This window comes from Nerophis ophidion, linkage group LG09 (genome assembly GCF_033978795.1).
Source record: "Nerophis ophidion isolate RoL-2023_Sa linkage group LG09, RoL_Noph_v1.0, whole genome shotgun sequence".
NCBI classification, from domain to species: Eukaryota; Metazoa; Chordata; class Actinopteri; order Syngnathiformes; family Syngnathidae; genus Nerophis; species Nerophis ophidion.
Genome location: NC_084619.1, coordinates 41,756,370 through 41,770,642, shown reverse-complemented (window position 1 = coordinate 41,770,642; position 14,273 = coordinate 41,756,370). Strand labels below are relative to the sequence as shown.

Sequence of the window (14,273 nt, the reverse complement as noted above, 5' to 3'; positions counted from 1 at the left end):
TGTCTTCCGTGTTCTTTTTACAGTTTCCATCATATATTGTAAAAACTGGCAGATGATCACTAACGTCGGTTATAAGTAAACCACTTGTAGTGTTATTATCAAAATCATTAGTAAAAATATTATCAATAAGCGTGGCACAGTGTCCTGTGATTCTGCTTGGCTTTGTGATTTTAGGATATAAACTGATGCTGTACATTGTATCAATAAACTTTTGCTTGTTAGGGTTCAATAAGTCAATATTAAAGTCACCGCATAAGAAAATTATTTTTTTACCATTGTCCATGTAAGTTGCCTTGATCCATTCTTCAAATGTTTCTATACTTGACTTAGGTGATCTGTATATACAACTAATTACTATTTTTTTGCTATTTTCCTGACATATTTCAATGGTAATACATTCTAAGATGTTATCTATAGCAAATGACATGTTTTTTACCACTTTGTAGTTCAGGTTCTTCATCACATACACAGCTACTCCTCCTCCATTTTTGTTGGTTCTGTTAATATAGTTTAGTTCATATCCTTCCAGATCAAAATCTATTCCTTTTTTATCATCAATCCATGTTTCTGTGATGGCGATCACTTTGAAGGGTTCGTTGATGTGTTCCAAAAAGTTCTTAATGTTGTTGTAGTTTGCATACAAGCTTCTGCTATTAAAATGAATAATTGACAATTTGTTGTCACTTTTAATGTTGCTATTATATTGCTCATCTGTGTAATAAAAACAATTATTACTAATGTGGGAAAAAAAATTTGTATCTGGATCTATATCGTTTTCCAAGTCCTGGTTTTTGTGCTCTTTGTTGCAGAAGTTTTGTAGTTCCATATTTCCTTGCTCAACAATCTTTGATGTCGTTTCAATAATTTCTATAAGTGTAGATGGATGCAGTCCTGAATCTGAGTCTTCTTTTTTAGTCGTCCCTTGCAGTATAGTAGTGTTGATGTTGAATTTAGGTGCTTGTTTTCTGTCAGAGTCCATTATCATCGTTATTGTGGAAGCTGTGTAAACTTAAAATTTGTCCAGGTCTTTGATGTCATTGACAACAATTACTCTTGCTTCTGGACCTCCATTCAGCTTGATGTAGATTTTACAGTTGGCGCTCCAAGTTCCCTGGATTTTTCCCTGCTTTCTCAAGTCGCGTGCTTTCTTGGCGATTCCAGCATTACGTTTAGTGAGATGCTCATTCATGTACACATTTGTTCCCTTCAGCTTCTTTCCCTGTCTCAGCAATGCCATTTTAGATTTTCTGTTTACAAATTTCACAAGCACAACTGGAGTGGCGTTGTTGTCTCTTCTGTTCAGTGGGATGCATGTTTCGATGGTATTAATGTCGATTTCAATTTCCTTTGTTTGCAGGAAGTTGACTACTTGCTGTTCTGCCGAGACAAGATCCATTTCATCTGGTTCACCTTCATTATTCACAGCTTTCGCATAGGATCTTGGTTTAATTCGGTGCCCTGTCACAATGATTTCATTCATTCGTTTATCCTGCTCCATTTCATCTATGATATTCCACAGCGTGTAGTTTTCTTCTTGAAAGGTCTTCATTTGTTGGCGCATTTCTTCTTGAAAGGTCTTCAATTGTTGGCACACATCAGAGACTTCATTTTTTCTGGTGATGATTTGAGTTTGCAGACTTTCAATATTTTGCTGCAGACTTTTCACATCTTGTTTGTGTTCTTCCATTGCTTTTTTCTGATCTTTTTTTATTTCTTTAATTTCTTCTTTCATTTCAAGGAGTATTTTTAGTAGTACTCCTTGTTCCCCATCATGTCCTGTATCCAGTCTCAAATCTTGGTCCCAGTTGTGTCCTGTGTTGGCTGACACCGAAGGTTTCGGGCTTTCAGTCTTCCCTTTAGCTTTTGGCATAGCGGCAGATCGATGACGTCAGTGCCTCTTGTGTATTAAACGGCAGTTACTTTAGCCACTTGCAGCAGGTTTAACTTGGTTGTTCCAACAATGAGTACCTTGTGTTGTTCACAGATCAATTTGAGGTGTTAGTCTGTCAACTTAAAACACTGCGACGTTGGAAGCACTTTAAAACAGCTGTAAACTCGCCGTAGTTTTTGGTTGCTAGGCAACCGCTTTGAGCTGCGGTAAGGCGCCGATGGCTTGAGGCAAACGACTCATCTAACTTGCCTTATTTCAGCGTATCAGTGCCTCGCAACTGACCAAAACGAGGTCAAGGATGCCAGGTTACTCCCCTGTGGCTGTGGTCGCAAATAAGTGGTCAAAATCTTCAGAATAAACAAAAACTCCGGTAGCAAAAGCGGAGCCTTTTTCTTTTGCGTCCTTTCTCATGAACAGGAAGTGACGCATGTAGCAAACAACTGTAGTTACTGACAGTGGTTTTATGAAGTGTACCTGAGCCCACGTGGTAATATCCTCTACAGACTGATGTCGATTTTTGATGCCGTCATACTTGAGGGATCAAAGGTCCGTAACATCATCGCTTACGTGCAGTGATTTCTCCAGATTCTCTGCACCTTTTGATGATTTCACGGGCCGTAGATGGTAAAATCCCTAAATTCCTTGCAATAGCTCGTTGAGAAATGTTGTTCTTAAACCGTTCGACAATTTGCTTACAAATTGGTGACCCTCGCCCCATCCTTGTTTGTGAATTACTTAGCATTTCATGGAAGCTGCTTTTATACCCAATTATGGCACCCACTTGTTCCCAATTAGCCTGCACACCTGTGGGATGTTCCAAATAAGTGTTTGATGAGCATTCCTCAACTTTATCAGTATTTATTGCCACCTTTCCCAACTTCTTTGTCGTGTGTTGCTGGCATTAAATTCTAAAGTTAATGATTATTTGCAACAAAAAAAAATGTTCATAAGTTTTAACATCAAATATGTTGTCTTTGTAGCATATTCAACTAAATATGGGTTGAAAATTATTTGCAAATCCTTGTATTCCATTTATATTTACAAATAAAACAATTTCCCAACTCATATGGAAACGGGGTTTGTAAGTTCTCACTGTTCTGTGAAGCGCTTTGAGTGTCTAGAAAAGCGCTATATAAATATAATTCATTATTATTTTTATATGTGGATATATATATATATATACATATATATATATATATATATATATATGAATGTATTTAATAATGTTCTTGTTGTTTTTCCCTTTCCCCCCCACAATGCTGCTTTCACCTCCACAATGCGCACAACTGATTATAAGCTGTTATCATTTAAGGTCAATCTTATCTTTTTATAGAAGACAGAGGGAGTCCATGGATCATTAAGGCTCAGGCATGCAGCTGTGAATTCTTATAAAGAAGATGAGATTTGGGATGAAGATGATGAAGAGAAGGAGAAGGCGAGAAGCAAACCTATAGACGCTCGCTACTTGAGAGGCCCTCCAATAGGACGTCCTAGAGAGGTGTGAGGTTTAGACAACTGCCTTAACGTGTTAGGCCCTTTGCTTGCTCTTGATAGAAAAATATCTATACAAAAATTGTATGACAAAGTATTGCGTGGCAAATATATATTTGAATGTTTTTCAACTACTACATGTTTTAAAAGAGCACGCTCTTAAATTCTTCTCTTTAACAGAAAACACAATCCAGGAGCACAGATGAGCTCCGCATTACGGGCATGAAACGGGAAGTAGACGAGTACGGAAGTGCAACACGTGAGCATGACAATTTCTCCCGCACAACTGAAGGTGAAGACTGGGATGACCTGGATGAAGAAGTTCAGCAGCAGGATGGTGAAGTCTGGATGGACAACATAGACGATGAGGAGTCTCAGCAGCTAGAAGAAGACCAAAATCCTTCCTCTAACGTGATGTACTGCTCTGTGGTTGTGGCTGCTACTCTTCTCCTGGCTGCTGGAGCTTCTTTGATGTAACATCAGAATCAGTCAGTATCCCAGCCCTCACTTCCAATCCCCTTTTCAATAGGGATTTTTCTTTGTTCTTGTTTATTTCTGCATCTTCTTGTGAGTGTAATTGTTTTGAAGAAGTTCATTGGTCCTCAAAGGCAACTTGTCAGGATTTCTTAGCTGCCATTTTCACTGTAATGGGCTGGAATAGAAGTAAAGTTATACTTATTAAATAGTTAAATGCTTTTTGAAGGATACGTTGCTACAATGTATTGAAGTGCACTCATTCATGACTACCAGAGCTATCAGATGGACTGGAAGGCATTCGCACAAATAAACCATTTCTGACTTCGATTCAATGACACAGAGCATTCACTGCAAATACTTTGAGTAGCTTCACAAAAAATTAATGCAGACCTTTTTTCCTGCCTGTTGCCTTTCAGGAAAGAGAAGGCCATGCGATGTATTGGACTTTACTAATTAAGTATGTTGAATATCTATTGACTCGGCAGCAAAGAATTCATGAAGGCAGCTGCCAGTCAAAGGGTGAGGTGTAGGCGTACCTTGCTGCAGTAAGGACACTCTCCAAAAACCGTGCTAAAGCTCTGCCTGCTGGCGGGCAACATACGCAGCCACTGAAAGGAAAAGAGAAAAGACTACTTTATCAAATCATCACCTTAGACCCAGTGTTAAGTGCTAACACTTCTTTCAACGCACACCTCACTTAAAAAGATCTATTCAAGTATTACCTTATGAAGTTGCAGATAAAAAAAAATATGCTCAGGCTAATTTGTAGATGCCTAATGCCTTCTCTAACTAAGAATAAGACATAACTATATTACGGGCGAAAGTCAACAAGGCCTTGACCGATCCACAACATTTAATGTATCAAGGGTTCCTGGGAACAATGTTGCCACACATTTTATGAGTGCTTCATTTATGTAAATATAGGTATATCTACATACAGTAATATATAGATATATATATATTTATATGTATATATATATATATATATATATATATATTAGAGATGCGTGGTTTGCGGCCTCATCCGCGGAGTCCGCCGATAAACCGCGGTTGACATGACGAAAAAATAGATTTTAATTAGATTCGGGTGGGTGGCGGTTGAACCATCCGGAAATATTTGATATGCATTGTTCTGTGATCGGTATCTTTTGCCATTCAAAGTGCCATTCAAGACCCGTGTCATAAAGCGAAGAAGACAATAAGTAACGCTATTATTCTCCTGAATGACTGCCGGCAGTCACCCAGATAATAAGTATTAGGGCGTGCTATGAAGCCATTGGCTTTGTCGCCTACTACAACATGTACGATCTGCTTGTCAGTCCAGCATCATGTTGTGTGTGGCTTCCGCAGCAACACGCACACGACTGCAAGGTATACTGGGTGACAGAGTACACTAATGGTTGGGGGCGCGGGGGTGTAAAATATATTCAGGATGTCTCATGAATACAAAGGATTATGGGTATTTGTTGTGTTACTGTGAGGATGTTCTCCCGAAATGTGTTTGTCAATCTTCTTGGGTGTGGTTTCACAGTGTGGCGCATATTAGTAAGTGTTAAAGTTGTTTATATCACAACCATCAGTGTACTCTGTATCACCCAGTATGCCTTCCAATCTTGAACGTGTAATTGCGTAAGCTGCACACAACATGTTGCCGGACCAACAATCGGTAAGTACATGTTGTCGAAGGTGTCTAAGGCAATGGCTTCACAGCACGCCCATATTCTTGTAATAAGGCTGAACGATACTGGATAGTCGCGGGAACGTTAGTGGCTCCAATTGTCTTCATTACTCTGTGAAACAGGTTTAAATAGCTCTGTGAGTGGTAAAGGCGGACATCCTCTGATGTATTTCAGCGGGCGGGTACGGTCCTGATAAAATGTTGGTTCGGGTGCAGGGCGGGTGAATGACGACTTTGGAGATGCGGATGATATAATTGCCTATCCGCGCATATCTAATATATATATCTGTGTGTATGTCTAAATATGTATATAGATATATATATATATATATATATATATATATATATATATATACATAGTTTATATATAGAGAATTATTAGGGCTATCAAAGTTAACGCGATAACTAAAAGGTCCTTCGACAGCTGTAATTTATTTTTACGCGCGCTTAACATCCTGACTCCTTTTTGACCCTCAGCCCGTTCCATAGCTTGTAATGTAATGTAACGGTGTCCAGTTACTGTGGAGCCACAAGCGCAAAAAATAGCGAGCAGAAATGCACAAAGACAGCGGGACATTATATAAGTCTCAGGTCCAAATCTATGAGGAGTCGTTCCCTAGACAAGACAAGAGTATCTTCAAACGCTGTGAGACTACATTGGAGAGAACGCTGCTGGCGAGCTTTGCTGTTTGTAGAAAGGAGAAGCTTCACCTCCTTGTTTTCATTAGAGTGGAGTGCATTTATAACATAAAATTAGATTGTTACTCAAAATGCCTTATTAAGATGGAATAAAAGCTGAGCATAAAAAAAGATGGTAACGAGGAATTCTAAAGTCACTTTTGTGACACACGCACACGGCGCCTCCATCCTGGAACTGTCTCATGTTTCTTCTTTGCTACCACTAGGTTTAATACTGCAGGCATGCCTGACACTGTCCTCATATCGGATAATTACAGTTCACTACACATATCGCTACAGTATATACGTTTATAACCTGTTCTGATTTTGTGTTGAACTTTTAACAAAAGGATACTGATTGTCCAGTCATGGTATTAAAGCTTGAAAATTATTCGACCAGGGTACATTTAATAATGATGAAAAATTCGATATATCTGCGATTAATTGGGATAATTTTGAGTTAATTATGAATAAACTGTTTAATCGCGATTAAATGTTTTAATCATTTGACAGCCCTAATAATTTCATATATATACTGTATATATACATACATACATATACATTCCCGGGCGCGGCCACCGCTGCTGCCCACTGCTCCCGTCACCTCCCAGGGGGTGATCAAGGATGATAGGTCAAATGCAGAGAATAATTTCACCACATAAACTTAAATAGGCCAAAAGTTTGGACACACCTCATTCAATGGGGTTTCTTTATACTGTGTGTGTGTATATATATATATATATATATATATATACATTTATATATATACATATTTCTATCAGTGACGTGCGGTGAGGTTCATGGCTGGTGAGGCACTGACTTCATCACAGTTAGATTTATAAACATATGAACCCTAAAGCAGTGGTCCCCCAACCACCGATTGGTACCGGGCCGCAGAAGAATTTTTTACTTAAAATTTTTTTTTTTAATAAAATCAACATAAAAAACACAATATACACTTACAATTAATGCACCAACCACAAAAACCTCCCTTTTTCATGACAAAGAAAAAAAAGGAAATTCAGCGATTTTGAATAAAATAATCTAAAGCTGGTGAAATTAAATGGAAAATAACTTTAAAAAGTATAATCACTGGATACATAACACATTTTTTTTTTCTTTCCATGATGGCACGTGAGGCCCCGCCTCATCTGCCTACCCTGACTGCACGTCACTGATATATATACACATATATACATATATATATTCATATTTATGTGCGTAAATATGTATACACAGACACATTCACAAATTGCTGTCAAAAGAAAACTAACTTAATGCATACCTCAGTGCAGACGAGTAAAGAGACTGACTGCTCAGTGGCAAATTTCACCCAGGTTTTGTGCAAATAAATGTAGTCCATTCAAGTGAAACATTTAAAAACATTTCCTTTATGACTTTCTGACAATAATATTGTTTCCCACAAATATCAGAAGCTTTTTAAGTTCAAGTTAATTCATGCACACTGTTAATTAACCCAAATGTGTGTTTGTGTGTGTATGTCATATATATATATATATATATATATATATATATATAATGACCGAAATAAAAAATTCTTAAAATTACTTAAAATGTCTTTTATCCCCTTTCTCTTTATGCATTTTGACAAAACCGGAAAAAATGTCATATTTTTGCAATTTTCAACTAGTCTTAAGATTTGGATGTTCCTGAAAACTAGCGTACTAAGCAATGGTTTTGTGTTATTAATAACGAGCTATTTTTACACCCCAAAGAATGTGTATCTATGACAGAAAATAGACTAATCTCCACTGCAGAGGACACTGGTTGTTAGGAGGATATACTATATGCAGAAGGAGGATATACTGTATGCAGAGTTCCTGTGTGCGCGCGTGTATTCCTACCTCATACAGGCAGACCTGATGAAAGGGCTGACCACAGTGAGGGTCAGTGCACACCTGGTCAGGTATTGCAGCCTCCAGGCGATAGGAGTAGCAGATCCCACACTCAACACTGAATGTCTGTGCAGACACAATTTGAAAACAATCAATGTTTTTTTTTGTTTTGTGCTCTGATAAAACAAAAATGTGAAGAAACACTTTTTTTTTGCATTTAAGTGTAATAATAAGTCTTTGGTACAGCTGTTAAGAGAGGAATACAGTTAGAATCAGTTTCTGATAAATCAACATCTGGTCAGCTCAAATTTTTAATCTTACTTAATCTAAATACTAATGAGGTTGACAAAATAATTCCTGTTTGACAAGACTTTTTTTAAGTCAACTTCAATGAGAGGAGGGGAGAATAACTCCCAGGAAAAAAGGATCGTTTTGTGTGATTAATGTGATTGCAGAGCGCACAGAATTGGGCCATCTTTGTTGTTTTTGATGGTCCTGTCTGTAAACAACGTAATTAGAGAATAATTTGTGGCCACCTCTTTGGAAAACAAAACACAAAATGGAATCAGACACAATAAGACACGATAGTGAATATCCACCCTCTTAGGATTTCAAGCTCAGACCGACGCAAAATGTGCATTCTGAGATTTGACACACGCAAACACACACACAAACACACAGAAGCGTGCACACAGCTTGAGGTAATCGAGACGAGAATGGACATGTTTGAAATGGAAAAGGGAGCAATTGTGTGACATACAGATTTTTCGTGGGTGGCAGGTGACAGGAATTCGATCTCCAAAACATCCTGGAGGTTTTGCAAGACACTGGAGTCCGGGTTCCTGCCAGCAGACCACAGACAGTTCCTTCACACGCTAATTAACCACATGCAAATGAGCCTGCAAAGACACTGGGGGATGATTAAGAGACTTTTAACAGTTTAAAAAAAGAAATTGGGTGGGGAGAAGAAAAAAAACAGGAGAATTTCTGCTGCTGCTGTGTTCAATTACAGACTGTTGGCTTTACTTGACATGTGTCACACGGCGAGGCAAACATGTTTTCTCACTTTTTTTTTCTTTGTTAAAAATGAGGGGCGGCTCGTTGGCATACTGGTGAGCATGTTCTATTGGGGCACCTCTGTGTGGCGTTTACATCTTCTCAGGTTGTCTGTCCTACATGATCTCTGCCATTGACTTGGTAGTGACTTGAGGGGAAAAATCCCGGATCTCGCAAGAAGTCAGCTGGGATAGGCTCAAGCTTACAAATTACCTCCATAAGGGACAAGCGTTATTTAGTGGTCATATTGACTATGACTTTGAAATGGACATTTTGTGAGGAACTTCACGTCTGAGGCAAACAAAATGAATGGAGGTCATGTAAAAAAGAAACATTCCAAAAAATGTATAACTGATTCCATAAAGTTGTGACATGTTCACTACCTGTGAAACAGTCCAGCTCCCACCAAATACTCTGCAGGGTTTCCCCGCACATGCTCACACGGATGGTCACCTGAAAGGTGTGTTGTTATACGGTCAGTGATCAAGACAAAGCATACGTCAAAGATGAGTGAGGAGAAAGGTGGGCTCGGAGGCAACACTAAGGCACATCTGTGAGACCTAATCCCACAAGCGTGTCCAAGGTCCAGCCAGGGGCCTGAACATGCCCGAGCCACCTCAACTGGCTCCTTACCATGTGAAAAGGCAGTTGCTCTACTATGAGCTCCTCCCAGATGCCCAAGTTCATCACCATGTCTTTAAGTGGAGGTAATGAATTTCAGCCACTTGTATCTGCAATCTCTGCATATTAAATAAATTGTGCATTCTAGTGTAATTTTCTCATGTTTTATTTGGTTAAATACAACAGAATAATATCTATTTGTTATATATTTTATATATTCAACCGATCACCCCCTGGTGGTGAGCCGACTCCAATGGTGGGGGAGGATGCCGGACAGACCTGGCAGGCCCAGAGGATTACTTAGCACATCTGGCAGAGTCTGTCGTCAGAGAGAGTTTAAATTTCCAACTCCGGAAGAAATTTGAACGTGTTACCAGGGAGACGCTGGACATTGAGTCCGAGTGGACTCTATTGTCAGGGCAGCTGACCAGAGCTGTGGCTGGGAAAGTGGTTGATGCCAGCCGTGGTGGTAATCCCAGAAGTGTGAGGGATGCCATCAAGCAGAAGAAGTAGTTTTATCGGGTCATTTTGGCTCATTGGACTTTGGAGGCAGCGGACAGGTACCTACAGGCCAAGAGGTGTGCAGCTTTGGTAGTTGCAGAGGCAAAAATCTGGACATGGAAGGAGTTTGGAGAAGCCATGGAGAACAACTTCAACACATCTATGCAGCAATTCTGGACAACCATCCGCCACCTCAGGAGGGGGAAACAGTGCATTGTCAACACCGTGTATAGTGGGGATAATGTGCTCCTGACGTCGACTGGGGATGTTGTGTAGTGGTGGAAGGAATACTTCAAAGACTTTCTCAATCCCACCTACACGTCTTCCAATGAGGAAGCAGTGCCTGGGGCCTCTGTGGTAGGCTCTCCTACTTCAGCGACTGAGGTTGTGGATGTAGTTAAGAAACTCTTTGTTGGCAAGGCCCCGGAGGTAGATGAGATCTGCCCGGCTGATGCTGGAGGGCTGTCTGGATTGGCAAAATGGGGTGGTGGTTCCTCTTTTTAAAAAGAGGAACTGGAGGCTGCGTACCAACTATCATGGGCTCACATTCTTCAGCCTTCCTGGTAAGGACCATTCAGGTGTACTGAAGAGGAAGCTACGCCGGATAGTCAAACCTCGGATTCAGGAGGAACAGTGTGGTTTTCGTCCTGGTTGTGGAACTATGGACCAACTCTATACTCTTGGTAGGAACCTTGAGGGTGCATGGGAGTTTGCCCGATCAGTCTACATGTGTTTTGTGGACTTGGAGAAGGTATTTGACCGTGTCCCTCGGAAAGTCCTGTGGAGAGTGCTTAGAAAGTGTGGGGTATCGGTCCACCTGATTTTGCTAGTCTGCTTTGTGTTGGACCTGTTTCTAGTGAGTGTTGGACTCTGCCAGGGCTGCCTTTTGTCACTAATTCTGTGTTCTTCTGTAACTTCCATGGACAGAATTCCTCTGATTCTGATGAGACAAGTATTTAATCTTCGGCGTGAATTCCACGCGTCATGGTTCGAGGAAACTGGGCACTGATCTTCATAAGGCCAATACCATCCCTAAAGTAAAACATAGTAATGGCAGCATCATGCTGTGGGGTTGTCTTTCAGTGGCAGGAGCAGGACACTAGTCAGCATAGAGGGAAAGATGAATGCAGCAATGTACAATAACATCCTGGATGAAAACCAACACTTTTTTATCAAACCTGATGGAGCTTGAGAGTGCTACAAAGAATAATGGGCAAAATTGCCAAAAGAAAGGTATGCCAAGCTTGTGGCATCGTATTAGAAAAAAACTGAGGCTGTAATTGCTAGCAAAGGTGCATCAACAATGCATTGAGCTAATGTTGTGAATACCTTATTTAGTACATATATACACATATATATGTTTACACATATACATACACACATGTATATACTGTGTGTATATATATACACACACACACACATATATACGTTTACATATATACGATTGTAGCCCCCCCGCGACCCCAAAAGGGAATAGGCGGTAGAAAATGGATGGATGGACATATATACAGTATATATATATATTATATATATATATATATATGTATATATATATATATATAATATATATATATATATATATGAATATATATATACAGTATATATATCCATCCATCCATCCATCCATCTTCTTCCGCTTATCCGAGGTCGGGTCGCGGGGGCAACAACCTAAGCAGGGAAACCCAGACTTCCCTTTCTCCAGCCACATCGTCTAGCTCTTCCCGGGGGATCCCGAGGCGTTCCCAGGCCAGCCGGGAGACATAGTCTTCCCAACGTGTCCTGGGTCTTCCCCGTGGCCTCCTACCGGTTGGACGTGCCTTAAACACCTCCCTAGGGAGGCGTTAGGGTGGCATCCTGACCAAATGCCCGAACCACCTCATCTGGCTCCTCTCGATGTGAAGGAGCAGCGGCTTTACTTTGAGTTCCTCCCGGATCGCAGAGCTTCTCACCTTATCTCTAAGGGAGAGCCCCGCCACCCGGCGGAGGAAACTCATTTCGGCCGCTTGTACCCGTGATCTTATCCTTTCGGTCACGACCCAAAGCTCATGACCATAGGTGAGGATGGGAACGTAGATCGACAGGTAAATTGAGAGCTTTGCCTTCCGGCTCAGCTCCTTCTTCACCACAACGGATCGGTACAACGTCCGCATTACTGAAGACGCCGCACCGATCAGCCTGTCGATCTCACGATCCACTCTTCCCTCACTCGTGAACAAGACTCCTAGGTACTTGAACTCCTCCACTTGGGGCAGTGTCTCCTCCCCAACCCGGCGATGGCATTCCACCCTTTTCCGGGCGAGAACCATGGACTCGGACTTGGAGGTGCTGATTCTAATTCCGGTCGCTTCACAATCGGCTGCAAACCGATCCAGTAAGAGCTGAAGATCCCGGTCAGATGAAGCCATCAGGACCACATCATCTGCAAAAAGCAGAGACCTAATCCTGCGGTCACCAAACCGGAACCCCTCAACGCCTTGACTGCGCCTAGAAATTCTGTCCATAACAGTTATGAACAGAATCGGTGACAAAGGACAGCCTTGGCGGAGTACAACTCTCACTGGAAATGTGTTCGACTTACTGCCGGCAATGCGGACCAAGCTCTGGCACTGATCGTACAGGGATCACAATAAGACAGTCCGATACCCCATACTCTCTGAGCACGCCCCACAGGACTTCCTTAGAGACACGGTCGAATGCCTTCTCTAAGTCCACAAAGCACATGTAGACTGGTTGGGCAAACTCCCATGCACCCTCAAGAACCCTGCGGAGAGTATAGAGCTGGTCCACAGTTCCACGACCAGGACGAAAACCACACTGTTCCTCCTGAATCCGAGGTTCGACCATCCGGCGTAGCCTCCTCTCCAGTACACCTGAATAAACCTTACCGGGAAGGCTGAGGAGTGTGATCCCACAATAGTTGGAACACACCCTCCGGTCCCCCTTCTTAAAGAGAAGAACCACCACCCCGGTCTGCCAATCCAGAGGTACCGCCCCCGATGTCCACGCGATGCTGCAGAGTCTTGTCAACCAAGACAGCCCCACAGCATCCATAGCCTTAAGGAACTCCGGGCGGGTCTCGTCCACCCCCGGGGCCTTGCCACCGAGGAGCTTTTTAACTACCTCAGCCCCAGAAAAAGGAGAGTCCACCACAGATTCCCCAGGCACTGCTTCCTCATAGGAAGACATGTTGGTGGGATTGAGGAGGTCTTCGAAGTATTCTTTCCACCTATCCACAACATCCGCAGTTGAGGTCAGCAGAACACCATCCGCACCATACACGGTGTTGATAGTGCACTGCTTCCCCTTCCTGAGGCGGCGGACGGTGGTCCAGAATCGCTTCGAAGCCGTCCGGAAGTCGTTTTCCATGGCTTCCCTGAACTCCTCCCATGTCCGAGTTTTTGCCTCAGCGACTGCTGAAGCCGCACACCGCTTGGCCTGTCGGTACCTGTCCACTGCCTCCGGAGTCCTATGAGCCAAAAGGACCTGATAGGACTCTTTCTTCAGCTTGACGGCATCCGTCACCGCTGGTGTCCACCAAGGGGTTTTAGGATTGCCGCCTCGACAGGCACCAACTACCTTGCGGCCACAGCTCCAATCAGCCGCCTCGACAATAGAGGTGCGGAACATGCTCCACTCGGACTCAATGTCCAGCACCACCCTCGTGACATGTTCGAAGTTCTTCCGGAGGTGGGAATTAAAACTTTCTCTGACAGGAGACTCTGCCAGACGTTCCCAGCAGACCCTCACAATACGTTTGGGCCTGCCAGGTCTGTCCGGCATCCTCCCCCACCATTGCAGCCAACTCACCACCAGGTGATGATCGGTAGAAAGCTCCGCCCCTCTCTTCACCCGAGTGTCCAAAACATAAGGCCGCAAATCCGATGACACAACTACAAAGTCGATCATGGAACTGCGGCCTAGGGTGTCCTGGTGCCAAGTGCACATATGGACACCCTTATGTTTGGACATGGTGTTTGTAATGGACAAACTGTGACGAGCAGAAAAGTCCAATAACAAAACACCA

At 42.2% G+C, this 14,273-nt stretch overlaps 2 protein-coding genes across 7 annotated transcripts in view; one reads left to right on the top strand and one right to left on the bottom strand.

The window, feature by feature from the left end:
• vrk2 (VRK serine/threonine kinase 2) overlaps positions 1-4,186 on the top strand; it is a 111,515-nt gene extending 107,329 nt beyond the window's left edge. For 4 of the 6 annotated variants that reach the window (XM_061910994.1, XM_061910995.1, XM_061910993.1 and 1 more), the window contains exons 13-14: positions 3,225-3,389; positions 3,563-4,186. In XM_061910994.1, coding sequence (XP_061766978.1) covers positions 3,225-3,389; positions 3,563-3,859 — 462 coding nt within the window. In that variant the 3' untranslated portion in view covers positions 3,860-4,186. Of the gene's footprint in view, positions 1-3,224; positions 3,396-3,562 lie in introns of those variants that run through there. The other 2 variants (XM_061910997.1, XM_061910998.1) reach the window with 2 other exon arrangements.
• Positions 3,480-14,273, bottom strand: part of fancl (FA complementation group L) — a 93,787-nt gene continuing 82,993 nt past the window's right edge. Inside the window, exons 11-14 of the mRNA XM_061910999.1 lie at positions 8,832-8,913; positions 8,081-8,197; positions 4,396-4,467; positions 3,480-4,034 (exon numbers count right to left, since the gene is read on the bottom strand). Coding sequence (XP_061766983.1) covers positions 3,999-4,034; positions 4,396-4,467; positions 8,081-8,197; positions 8,832-8,913 — 307 coding nt within the window. The 3' untranslated portion in view covers positions 3,480-3,998. The remainder of the gene's footprint in view (positions 4,035-4,395; positions 4,468-8,080; positions 8,198-8,831; positions 8,914-14,273) is intronic.